General features: G+C 41.5%; 1 protein-coding gene across 4 annotated transcripts in view; it reads right to left on the reverse strand.

The window, feature by feature from the left end:
* The window catches only part of St7 (suppression of tumorigenicity 7), a 236,349-nt gene that overhangs the window by 200,714 nt on the left and 22,101 nt on the right, over positions 1-13,534 (reverse strand). The window contains exon 1 of one of the 4 annotated variants that reach the window (XM_051151890.1): positions 12,558-12,662. The exons of the other annotated variants lie outside the window; for them this stretch is intronic. Within the exon in view, the coding sequence (XP_051007847.1) occupies positions 12,558-12,585 (28 nt within the window). The 5' untranslated portion in view covers positions 12,586-12,662. Of the gene's footprint in view, positions 1-12,557; positions 12,663-13,534 lie in introns of those variants that run through there. 4 annotated transcript variants of the gene reach the window in all.

Genomic DNA, 13,534 nt, shown 5'->3' on the forward strand with positions numbered 1-13,534 from the left:
CCACTTAAAGGGATAGTAAACAACATGAAAAAAGTCCCAAAGTCACTCTGCTCTTTGACTTCTTGTCTCCACCCTGATGGGGGCATTAAAGCTACTTTGAAGCCTGTCTTGCCTAATAGCTAGCTATATAGAGAGAGATTTAAATTTAAAATGCAGAGCCAGACACTGTGGAACACACCTGTAATGCAGCACTCAGCAGCTGAGGAAGTGGGCTTGGAAGTGTAAGTCCAGCATAAGTAACAGAGATGCTGTCCCCTCTCAAACACACACACAATTTGGTCCAAAGCTATGGCTGATGGATTCTCATGGCTAGAGAGATGACACAGCAATTTAGAGCTGTTGTTTCTCAACAAGAGAAAACAAACAAATGTTCAGTTCCCAGATCCCACATGGGGCAGCTCACAAACAGCTGTAATTGTAGCACCAGGGAATCTAACACCCCCTTTGGCACATGTGGACACACACACACACACACACACACACACACACACACACACACACACACACACACAGTATGCATCCACAAGACACATACATATAAAAAAAATACATCTTTTTTAAAAATTTCCAATGGCAATAAAAGAAAGTATCTGCAGTCAACAATTTATCTTCAGTCTAACAATTGGCTTTAAATAGAAACTTCTGGCAAAAGCAACATTAAAAACAGAAACTTTAATATTAGAGCTAATGATTTAATAGGCAGCAAATTATCTACTCTTTTACAATACTGCTTAAATAAACGGATGTTCAAGATAATTCTGGTCACAAAAATAACATTACCATGTGCCTAAACTTTCTGTCTCTGGCCTTTCTGGGCCATAGATATGCCTGTTCCAAACTCAGAGATATTTCATCTTCCCTTTTATCCCTCACTGGTTATCTTATCACAGCTTGGGACTGTGTCTCCAAAGGGGCTGAAAAGGCTTCATGCCAAATATCTAAGATGTTTATAATACAAATTCTTAAAAAGTTGCAGGTAAGTCTATGTTTCTATCTCTGGACTTTTTGCAGCTCCAGACTGAAGGCAGTGGTTTGGCTGTAACTCCTATAAGCCAGAGCTCTCCAATTTGAAGTACCTAAGTTTATTAAAGGCCTTAATGTTTAAACTGGAGAGAGGAGATTTACCAGTCTCGGTGGGAGTGATAGACAGAGATCTGTGGTTAAGAACACTAGCTGAAAAAAAAAAAACAAAAAAACAAAAAAACACTAGCTGCCCTCCCAGAGATCCAGGGTTCAATTCCCAGCACTCACGTGGCCGTTCACAACCTTTTATCTGTAACTCAAACAGTTTGGGAGGCAGTACTACACAGGCATGCCTGACTCCCCTGGGAAGCCAAGTTTCTCATCTGCAGAATGGATGAAGGATTACTATGCAAAGGGCTTAGACATGGAGGGGCACAAACTCTGGAAATGACAATTAACAGACTATAGAAAGAATAGAATAATGATTTCATATCCTGCCTGGCTAGGGACAGTCGATCTGCCCATCGACAAGTCTAGTCTAAGGAAGCAGGCCCATGTTACCTATCACCAGGCAGACTTCTACAAAAGTGGGCAGAGATTGTAGCTCAGTTTCCTACACTGCCTCCCCAAATGAACTACCACAAATTAAACACAGCCAAACATAAAGAACTAGCAGTGTGCAGAGTTATTACCAGAAACCAAAAAGTGGAAGACGCATCCATCTGCTATAAAGGTGTAAGGGGACAGGAACCCCCAACACAATCCTAGGTCACTAGGAAATAAAAATTGCAGACCCGTAGTTTATACCTAGCTCTTTGATATATGCTTTATTAAGTTCAAATGATATTAATATTTAACTAGCTTCTGACATTTCTAAATTGAAGGAATTTACATTTAAGTTGACAATTCCAAGATCCCATAAAAAGCTGGAAGACAGTCCACAGACGGCCCACACTCCACTATAGCAGCAACAGACTAGGATAAATAATTCATTGACTTATTTTGTGTCTCTGACTCTGACCACAGGATTGAGTAACCACTGCTGGGTCCTCATTAGGAGCTAAAGACTAGGAGCAAAGAAGAAAAAAGCACAAAACTAAGGAAAATTAAACAAAGTGGTTAAGTAGATAAAGGAGCTTGATGCCTGTCTTGATGAACCAATTCCTACATGTTCTCCTGTAACCTACATCCATGAACTGTGGCAAGCATGTATACACACACAGAGACACACAGTTTTTAAATGTAATAGACGAAGGAAAATTAAGACTCTATAGTTTATGGTTCCATCCACCCAACTCTGTATGCCAGCTTCTCTCTCACAGGGATGCCTTTCATACACTCTTAGTCCAGTGCTAGCCCTGGCCATATAATGCTCTGATGCCATGTTCTTGACCATTCATGTCCCTTAGAAGCAATAGCTTCTTCCTCCCAGCTGGAAGTTCAAGATACTAATGAGCACAATTACCATATTTCATTTGTGCCACCTGTTTTTAAAAATATGTTTAGGAGAAACATATGAATAGGCATATATATGCTTATATACAGACATATAATCATGCTGCCACACGAAGTGGAAAGATTAATATTATTGCTTCTAACTTGTCAAAGGTAAACTCTACTGAGTTGTGTTGGTGGGTTCACCCTTCCTTCAAGAAAGCAATTGAGTGTGTTTCGTGCATTGGTCAGAGTGCTAGAAAAAATACGACCCTACATGCAAATCAAAGTGCTTTAAGGAAATCTTAACAATAGAACTGTATAAAATTGCATAAATGGCTTAAGATAGCGGAGAGGCGTAACTAGATGATTTGCTGTCTTAAAGTCCCATCTTCCTGCCAGTGTTTTTCCCAACACAATCCTCGGTCACTAAAAAAAGGAAAATAGGTAAAGGCAAAAGACAGAAGCAAGACCACTACTTGAACAGGTCAATTTTGGTTAACTTCTTCCAGAACACACACTAGAAATGGTGGAGAGTTAGGGCTGGAGAGGTGGCTCAGTGATTAAGAGAGCCTGATGCTCTTACAGAGGACAAGAGTTTTGTTTCTAGCACCAATTCAGGAGCATACAACTGCCTGTAACTCCACCTCCAAGTAACCAACACCCTCTGCTGGCTTCCTCAGTCATTTACACACACACACACACACACACACACACACACACACACACACACCAACACCAACAATTAAAATAACAAAACTTTTTTAAAAATGAATTAAAAGGTAGACAGCATCTCTGTGATCCACTGACTCAGAGTCTGTTGGTAAATACCCAAGAGTGGAATCACTGGATCATATGGTAGATGTGCTTTTAATTTTGTGATTAATTTTTATATTGATATCCTGAAGTGGCTAGGAAAGTTTACATCACCACCTGCAGGTTTCTTTTTGTCTATATCCTCACCAGTATTTTTTATTATCTGTTTTCTTAATGATTTCCAGTCCAACCAAGGTGAGAGAGAATGGCTATGTAGTTTTAATTTGCACTTCTCTGATGCCAATTGAGGCTAAGAATGTCTTGATGGGCTTACTGGTGATTGTACTTTATCTTTTGAAGCTGCATGCTTATTTCATTGGCCTATTTATTGGCATATATATCAATATGAATGTATATTGACATATCAGGAGAAGCAAACTGTCTAGGGAAACAATAAAGGGGATGCTGGGAGGAGGGGAAATAAAGGAAGAGTGAGAGCATAAAGGAGACCATTCTCATGTGACACTTATCCTGTACAATTAATACACATAATAAACGTCAAGTTGAAAAGTGAATCTGAACAAGCATGCAGAAAATGACCACTCTGTAGTGAAATCTTTAGTCGTTTATTTAAATGGGAGGACATTATGAATATTTAAATGAGGAGACATTACATTTACTCCCAGAACTGGTTTCTCAACATAAAATATTACTAAATTTTCATACATAACCATATGCCTACTTCCGTTTTTTCTTGTGGAATCTAACAGAAAGTTTCATGTCAAGATATTTCCTCTAATGTTTTGTAGACTTGATAAATCTAGTCAGTTCCATCATAAGCATCAGAGTAACTTCCCCATAGGGTTAGAGTGGTTTCCTCAGTCAATTAGTCTGTTGTATGTAAAACATAAAACACCCTGGGACTGGGGAGATGCTCATTGGATAAAGCACTGATGAGCACGCCACACTAGAGATCAGATGCAGCACCCACATACATCCCAGGTAGGCTACCTTCTCAAAAATGTCAGTGCTGGGAAAGTGGAGACAAGAGATCTGGGAGCAAGCTGGCCAGCAAGGCTAGCCCCCACTGGTGAGTTCTAGATTCACTGGAGAAAAGACTGCCTCACTAAATAAGGTGGAGATTAACTGAGGACCTCCAGGCCGCCACACACACGCTGCAGGTAGGGGCTTTAAGTCAAGTCTCGCTGATGCTGGAGCTTAGTTTTCAGCTAGGCTGGCAGCCAGTAAGAACCAGTAATCCAGCCGGGCGTGGTGGCGCATGCCTTTAATCCCAGCACTCGGGAGGCAGAGGCAGGCGGATCGCTGTGAGTTCGAGGCCAGCCTGGTCTACAAAGTGAGTCCAGGATGGCCAAGGCTACACAGAGAAACACTGTCTCGAAAAACCAAAAAAAAAAAAAAAAAAAAAGAACCAGTAATCCTATCTCTACCATCCATCAACTACCTCTGAAGTTACAGGCATTGCAGGGTGGAGCTCAGCTAGTCATGTGAGCACTGGGGATCTGAACTCAGGTCCTCACATCTGTGCAATAAGCACTCTTATGCACTGAGTCTATCTCAATTTCATCCATTTGTCTGCAAGAAATGATCAGACACCCCCACCTTTTTGTTTTCTTTTTTGCTTGTTTGTTTGTGACAGAGTCTCACTATATAGCTCTAGCTGTCCTGCTATGTAGACTATGTAGACCAGGCTGGCCTTGAACTCATGTAGATCTGCCTGCCTCTGCCTTCTGAGTGATGGAATTAAAAGTGCACACCACTCTGAATTCCCTATGCATTGGGTAGTGTTCTGTTGAGAAAGCAGAGACCAGGGAGGGGTGTACACTAAAGGGCTGAAGGTTGGGGAGCTGGAGATTGTCGATGTGGAAAGACAATGTGAACAGTCTCACCAAAAGAGACCCTGCTGCTTTCCTCTTTCTTTCTTTTTCTTTTTCTTTTCTTGGCTGGCTCGTCCACATCTTCCCAACCACTTTGGGTTAGAAAGCTCAGAATACAATTAACACTTCCTGTGTACAATTACTTCTTCAGTAAGCACACCTACTCTGGGGACTTCAAATACACTAGCCAGGTGATTGTATACAAAATTCTACTGTCTCCACCTCTGACTCACACATCCTCCACTGTGAAGATCTGAGCTCCTCCAAGCTAATACAGCATCTTCACCCAGGGCCTGCCCCACCCTCTCTTATCTGATGCCAGCAGGGCTTGGGGCACAGCTGCTCACTTTCTCCAAAGACCTGTATGTATCAGTCAATTAAGAAATAAAAACAATGACAACAATAAAAACTGAACTATTTGATTCTGAGAAAACTGTCCACTGCTTCCTGTTACGTCGACGTCTGGAGACATTCTAGATTCTGTCCTTTCTAGCACAGGTCTTCGCATTTTCATTACACTAAAGTTTTTTTCACCTTTTCCAAATACAACAGACTCTAATCACATGTGCCCAAGTCTACTCTGAGTGCTACTTGGTACATTCTAAAAATTTTTAATTACCTACTTAGCAAAGTATTAAGTCCCAAACTGGTTATGTCTTCTCTCCATGGAAAATACAGAGTAAGAAATAGCTCACCGGCTTCCCCTCTCAGGCCGTCTCCAATTGTCCTATGCCACAAACGGGTAATTTTTTCCCTCTCTTTATATGTTGTATCTGCCAGAACAACTAACTTCAGTCAAATATAGTTAAGTACCCCTACCTTTATGCAAAGGAGGGACCAGTCTTATCTGTGTGTCATCAAGTGAGGCAGGTCTGGAATGTTATCAGGTGATAAGGCAGAAAATACTTCAAATTTTTTAAGGAGTCACTAACTTGGAGTGATGTGAGCTCCTTGTGCGTACACTGTGTTGATTATTCATTATCAATAGGTCTCACTACCTGCTACGGGGTGTGGCCCTGCCCTGGGCCATATAAAAGAACAGACCCTCCACATGGCAGTCTCTCTCTCTCTCTCTCTCTCTCTCTCTCTCTCTCTCTCTCTCTCTCTCTCTCTCTCTCTCTCTTCTTTACCTTTCACTACTTTTTGACACACCCCCCCCTCTCTCTCTATATATATATATATCCACCCGTGTCTCCAGAGATGGCTCCTGTATTTCCCTATTAAACCTCTTAAGTGGAAAAAAAATATAGGTCTCACTGGGAGCTATATGCTATATTTTCCAGATCATACTGAAAAAGGAAATTACATGGGATAAGGTGTTTTCAGACTCTGCCCTGTTAGTTTGTAACTCTGATAGTTCTAACTAATTCAGGAATTAGCCTCATTCCAATTTTGAATACATCTCTGCAGTATGAATATCATAACCCTGTTGTTTCCTCCTCTCATATTTTTGTTTGTTTTCAACATCCCATGTTTACACTTAGAGGTTGGAAATTAAAACAAATAAACACTGATTAACAGAATGGTCAATCTGAACCTCTTAAGTTCTCAGATAATTTTTCCCCTACAGTGGTTTAAACATAAAAACACCCATTGTTGGGGTGAGCATGAGCATCAGCACCACTATACAGTTCTCAAAGGTCTACAAAGTATGTTTCCCCCCAAAATATTACAGGCTCCCATCCGAGAGTCTCACAGACAGACGGACAAGCACCATCTAGTGGCAGAAAGACTTACTGACAGTGGGTGCAGCAGAAGCAGAGGACTTAGGATCCAAACCCAAGCCACAGACAGCTCTTGTGCAGGACCTGATTTTGTTAACAAATGTAATCACGCAGCTACTGTTTCCAGGGTAGGCCAGGTTTCAGGTCATGGTAGAGTCCACAGTGACTGGGACAGTGCAGTGAGGGTTGACTTAGCATCCTGTGAACTGCTTGAAGGGCAACAGAGTAAACAATGTATGTACTTAGCATTCAGTCTGCCAAGAATGAGACCACAGTTACATATGTTATATCCCATTTAACTCTCAAAATAACTAGTAAACAATGATTAAATTACCCACTATCTAAGATACTGACCCTCTGATATTAAATAATTTAAGTAACATAGGCTAATAGCGCCATCACTCCTATATTGATTATCAATCACTGTGTCCTGAAACAAATGGTGGGTAAATCAAGTACAACAATAAGAAGAGTGTCTAAAAATACACATTAAGCTGTGTATAATATGGGTGGGAGACATACTTGCTAGATAGCAGAAAATCTCTCAGACTGAATGAACCACATTATAGCTAAAAGGGGACAGGCCCCGTCTTAGTCTGAAACTTGGTGAGGTGAGTTTAAAAGACCATGGAGTTTAGGATCAGATCTAAGTAAAAAGCAAGGCTAGCAAACAGTATAACTCAAGCCAAGGCCTCCAATAGCTGGACACAGTGCTGGACCGGGACCACAAGTGTCCATGCAGACACAACTTCTTCTCACCAAGCCTGCAAGTCTGTCCTGAAATAACTTTTGGTCTGGTGGAAAAATTGACAGACACAGAAAAAGGCGGATTAACCTATAACAAGCTTCAGGCAAAGGGGAGAAGTTTCCCAGAGATTAAAAAAAAAAAAAAAAAAGTTTGCCCCTTCACAATAGAGGCCTTTGTAAGTCATTATTCTAATGTTAATATCCAAACACATTCTTTCTCTGCCTCCCTACCTGAGAGAGAGATGGGTGTGGGCTGGAGCTTGCTTTTAGGGTGCTGCTTCCCAGCACACAGGATCTTTTCAGAATAGTTTCATTCGCTGAGTCCTCTCACAGTCACAGAATTAGAGCAATCTCACATTCAGAACTGAGGTGTGTAACACGATGGCACAGCTTAATGAAAGGGGACAACACTTTCTAAATCCCAGGGCTGGGGCTGGGGCTGGGGGCTGTAGCCCTTGGTAGGGCTTGGCTATGTTCTGCAGGGCCCCAGGTCTGAAACTCAGAACCACTATTTTTTGTAAACTAGTAATAATGAAAAATGCAATCCCAAATCTGCAATAACCATATAATAGACTGTTTAGGTTTACAAGTAACAAGAAAGAGAATGGAAAGTAGGTCTTCCTCTCTCCCTTCCTGGAAATGTTAGTTTTGTCATTAGTAAGAGGATCAGTAAGGTATCTCTAAACATTGAAACAGAGAATGACGCATAAAGATAGCTCTGAGGCCCAGAGAGGTTAAAGAGAACATCTATGGTGGTTTGAATGAAAGGGCCCCCATAGGCTCATAGGGACTGGCACTATTAGGAGGTGTGGCCTTGTTGGAGGAAATGTCTCAATATGGGTGGGCTTTCAGGTTTCAGAAGATCAAGCCAGGCTCGGTGTCACTTTCTCTTCTGGGTGTCTGCTGATCTAGACGTAGAACTCTACATGTACGTGTACGCTGCCATGCTCCATGCCGTGACGTTAATGGACTAAACCTGTGAAATGGAAGCCAGCCCCAGTGAAACGGCTCTCTTTTTAAGAGTCTCTGTGGCCGTGGTGTCTCTTCACAGCAATAGAAACCCGTACTGGGACCGCACCTGTGTCTAGCAGTAGCCCTGCCGAGGGTCTAGAGCCAAAGCAGGAGACTAGAACAGTAGACCATGGCAGTGGTGTCAGGAGGGTAACAGTGTGCCAGAGAGAAGTGTGCAAAAAATACTGGGTGCAAGACCCCATGAATACTGATTCTGAGTGATGCTGTTCAGAGACCAAGTATGTCAAAGGACCAAAGTATGTCAAAAGGAAAAGAGACAGTAACAGAAACTGGTTACACATAGATACTTAAAAAGGAAGGGAAGAACATGGAAAGGAAACAAACTAGAAAATAAGGCTAGAATTTGAGTTAACAAATACATTCATGAAAACAAGACAACAGATAAGACAAAGACTAAACAGATAAGAAAACAATTTCCATGTAACACCCTGTGTGTACGTCTGTCTGTTTTTCTCTCTCCCTGGCTGTATTTCTCTCCTTTCCTTTCTTTTCTGTCTCTCTATTGTCTCTCACTGTTACTGTCTCTGTGTGTGCATACATGTGTGTGTGCACATGCACACACACACACACACACACACACACACACAGGCTTGCACATATGAAAGCTCCTTCACTCTGTCCTGAAGATCTAGGAATGACAACTTACAAATGGCAATAATCATATCTTGTGCCCAGATTATCTCTTCTATTTTTCTCCAAAACAAATAGCTAGAAACCCAGGAGAAATTGCTGATAATGATGCAGAAGTAGAATAATGAGACTGAACACCTTAGAAAGTAATTAAGTGCTCAAAATGTGATCCACTGGCTGGGTATGGTGGTGGCACAGGCCTGTAATCCAGCAACTTGGGGACATCGGAACTGGAAGATCATGTGCTCAAGATTATTCAAGATGACACAGGAAATTCCAATCCAACCTGGGCTACATAAGATCTTGTATAAAAAACAAATGAACAAAAAAAAAATCACAATACACATATGCCAAAGAATTACAAACTTCACTTCAGCCTGGGAATCTTTCACAGGGACCACTGAGTATGAAAAATGGTAACAGAGGCCGGAATGGTGGTACATACCTATAATCCCAGCATTTGGGAAACTAAGCCTGGAGGATTGCCACAACTCTGGCCTGTTGCTACACAGTGATTGCCAAGTCAGTCAGACATAGAGAAACTTGACGGTAATAATAAATACAACTAGCAAATTATTCTCTACTTAGTAGAAAGGGAAACCGAGAGTCTAGAGCACCATGAAGAACTAAGCAAACATGTTAAAGGCTGACGCAAACATGTTAAAGGCTGACGCAAACATGTTAAAGGCTGACGCCAAACTCCAGAGCTGCAGCGTGCCTTTCCGAAAGTGCTCATTAACTACCAAAGGAGACAACTTCGCAGCAAAGAAAACTGTTAAAAACAAACTCAGTCCTAACCATGTCATTGGAATGAGAATCATCAATGCAAAACACATGAAAAATTAAGCGCTATCTAATAGGCTACACTAAGAAACGCCCAGCCGCTCCTGTGATAATCTAGCCAAGGAAACAAATACCTCAAACTCACAGAGAACAATGGACAGACCCAACGGAAGGGACAAAATAACCCCCTGAAGCCCTCAAAAGTATAGTCATAGAAGTCCAAAAGAGATGGAGGAACTTTCCAGATTGAAAGGGTGCAGAGAGACAAGCACTTCAGTGCAAGACATGATCGTAGATTAAGATTTTGTTCCAGATCAAACTCCTGGGGGCACTGGTGAGATCTGAGCCAGGGCTGGCACTGACATGGTGGTACTGTACCAGGGTCTGGACGCTTAACGCAGTTTCTCATTTGGATGTCCATCTCCAAATGGACATATATAAGAGAACATCTCTGTGCACAGAAAACACACACTGACATGTTTCACTCTAAGAGTGAACCACATCATGGGTGAGTGAGCGACTGAATGAATGACTCAAACAATTGAAGGGAGGCTGAGCAGAAATTTCACATTTTCTGTAATTTGAAGTTATGTTAAAATAAAGTTTCTAAGTAAAAAAAAAGTGCCAGGCCTGTGAGAGGGTTGTGCATATGAAGTATTTGTTTTTCTTTGGAACCAATGAAAATGGAAGCGTTCGGCTTAAAGAGATGCACGTGCACTGGGGAGAAAGGCCAAGGGCTGACAGCCTGACAGTGCACCATGCCTCAGAAATCACACTGGAGGAAAAGGACAGGGGAAGATGAGAAAGCAATGGGTCATGCTGGTTATGACACACTAGGACTTGAGGTCTTTGAAAGCACTAGGATTCAGAGAGCTGCCGGACCTGCAGACGAGCCGACTAGCCTTCACAATAACTAAAGGGAAGAATGTGTAAGGCGATGTATGTGAACATGATGAAAATGGTGACACATAAAGCAACACATTCCTGAAGTGGGGTTAGACTGAGAAGGAAAGTCACACTGATATCAAGCTGTTCCCGTCCATCGACACTAAAGCTAGAGGCTAAGATAGTAGGTTTAGATTCTGCATTTTGCTTGCTAGGCAACAGGAAGATATTAAAGGATTTGAAAGCAATATCCTGGTTGCAGGAGAGATTAGGAGAGATTAGAGGCAGGAAGATCAGCTAGGAGATTAGTGTAATAAGATTATGAGGCTTGAAATAAAAGCAGAAGAGAGAACTAAAGAGCGATTCATAACGTGCTATGAATTTGACAGGATTTTCTAACTGAAGACAGGTAAAGGGAGGGATGGATAAAGGTTGTTATGATTGTATGTGGGTAACCTTAAGAAACGCTGAGCTCCATCAGGAGGAAGACAAGTTGAACCACAGGTCTCAATCAACAACCGATCCTTCAATGGCGTAGTCTTTCTCATCATCCTGACCACACTGTTGAAAACAGTTATTTCATCACAGCCTTCTGCGGGGACTTCATTAACACACAGCTTTATCCTCGCAAGCTGTATCTATCCCCATCGAAACCCTTCATTGCCCACATTAAGGACTCACAACATTCTACCACTTAGGAACCCTTTCTGGTATGTCTTCATTTTCCTTTTCCTCTCTTTCCTTCCCCACCCTCCAGGGCTGGGGTTGCCGAACTCAGAGTTTCACTACACGCTGGGTAAACAGTCTAGCACTGAGCTACATTTGCAGCCCCTCTGATTCCCTCTGTTGTTGTCTACGGTACTGGAGTCTAGGATTTCAGAAATGGAAGAGCCCTTGTGGAAATTGGTGCCTAAAAATTAAGGGAGGAAAGTTTACACCAGCGGATAAGAAGCAACGTCTTACTTAGGAAATTCTCTAAAGCCAGGAATGAAATTCAAGTTTTACCAAGACTAAACAAAAGTCTAGCACTGAAAGTCCAAATGATCAAGAAATAACTATTTTGTTATATTAAAATAATAAACAAAAGTCTAGTGTGAGTGAATAAACAAATAAATTTTAAAAAATAGTTCCGAGGAAAGAAAGGGGCCCCTCCTTTATCTAGTAAGAAACAAGTCCCAGCCTTCCAGGCCTTGTTTTCTCTCTGAAGATATCTACCAAAGGTCTGTAAGTCTATACCTGCCTTACCAGTGGTTATGAGGCTGCCAGAATAATTCAGCTAAGCCACTGGCCAAAACCAAACAAACACCTTCCACTCTTTACATGGATGAAATGCACTGATCATGAAGAATGCATCAGATTGCCAAAGACTAACATGTTTATTAAAACAAACAAACAAACAAACACAAAGTCGCACAGGATTGGCCATCCCACTTATTGAAATGGGATCACAAGAGCCAAATTCTGCTGTCATCCAGAGTTTGAAGCTATGTTGCAGATTAAAATCTCCTCTTTAGGACCCAGGCCTGTTTGTCTTGACATCGTAGTGAAAAGAAAATGCAAATGAGTTGTATTGTGTGCTTGGAAATTTGCCAAAAGTGATATTGTAAACTCAAATTATCATCAGGAAAGACCCTGGTGATTGGAGTGCCAGGGCCACTGTGGCCTATATAAGGTTTTCTGTATGTCCACCTTCCTATTTACATTTTTCCTTTTGTCATTTCCCACGAGGAGAACATGTTCTGCTTAGCAGTCTGCCCAAGAAGAGAGACAAGGAGTAGACTTGAATCCAGCCACAATTAGATGTGCAGACAGGAACCCAGAGCCCAAAGTCCAGACTCTAGCGCAGATCAAGTGAGTTACAGGCCACAGATTAACAAGGAAAAAGACATACTTATTGACTTACTACACCGAGTTTAAATTTTATTTTATTTACTTATTTTATTTATTATTTTACTTATTTACTTGGCGGAAGCTGGGGTAGGGGACAAACATGTGCCACAGCACATGTGTGGGGGTAAAGAACAACTTTTGCATGTCAGTTCTCTCCTTCTACTGTGTAAGTTCTGGGGATCAGACTCTGACACCATGCTTGCTTGGTGAGTGTCTGAACCTGGGGAGCCAGCTGGCTCACCACAGTCCTAACATCTCCTTTCATAAACAATCATTTTAAAGGCCCTCCAGCCTATAAAAATTTTAATTAGAAAACAAACTTCACTATTAACACATATAAACCTCAAAAAAACATCCACATCGTATCCTAACTATAATACAGAAGAGAAATAAGCAAAACATAATTTATAATCAGGGAAGGACAGAGGTGTGGTAAACAAGGCACTTACAGTACAGAATCAAACCTGTACTTGCAGGATTGGGAACTTCTTAGATTCTGCAGCTAAGCAACCGCACATGCCTCAACTTAGTCCTGGCTCTGCTTAACATAACAGCAATTGTGTTAAAATGCAAATGTTTATGATTTTGGTAAAGGACTTAAGGATGTAAACAGACATTGGCATCCCTACAGAGCACCACCAGGAACTCAAACCTACAAATACAAACTGAGACAAGCGTGTTAAGCCGGTGACTCAGATACTACGTATTGCTACTAGAGTTTCTCAAATGGTAAACAGTTGTCAGTAAAGTTCGGAGCAACTAAAGCCTTCATCTATTTTGTATGGAAGTTTGTAA

The sequence above is a fragment of the Acomys russatus genome, chromosome 10, assembly GCF_903995435.1.
Source record: "Acomys russatus chromosome 10, mAcoRus1.1, whole genome shotgun sequence".
In the NCBI taxonomy this organism is placed as follows: domain Eukaryota; kingdom Metazoa; phylum Chordata; class Mammalia; order Rodentia; family Muridae; genus Acomys; species Acomys russatus.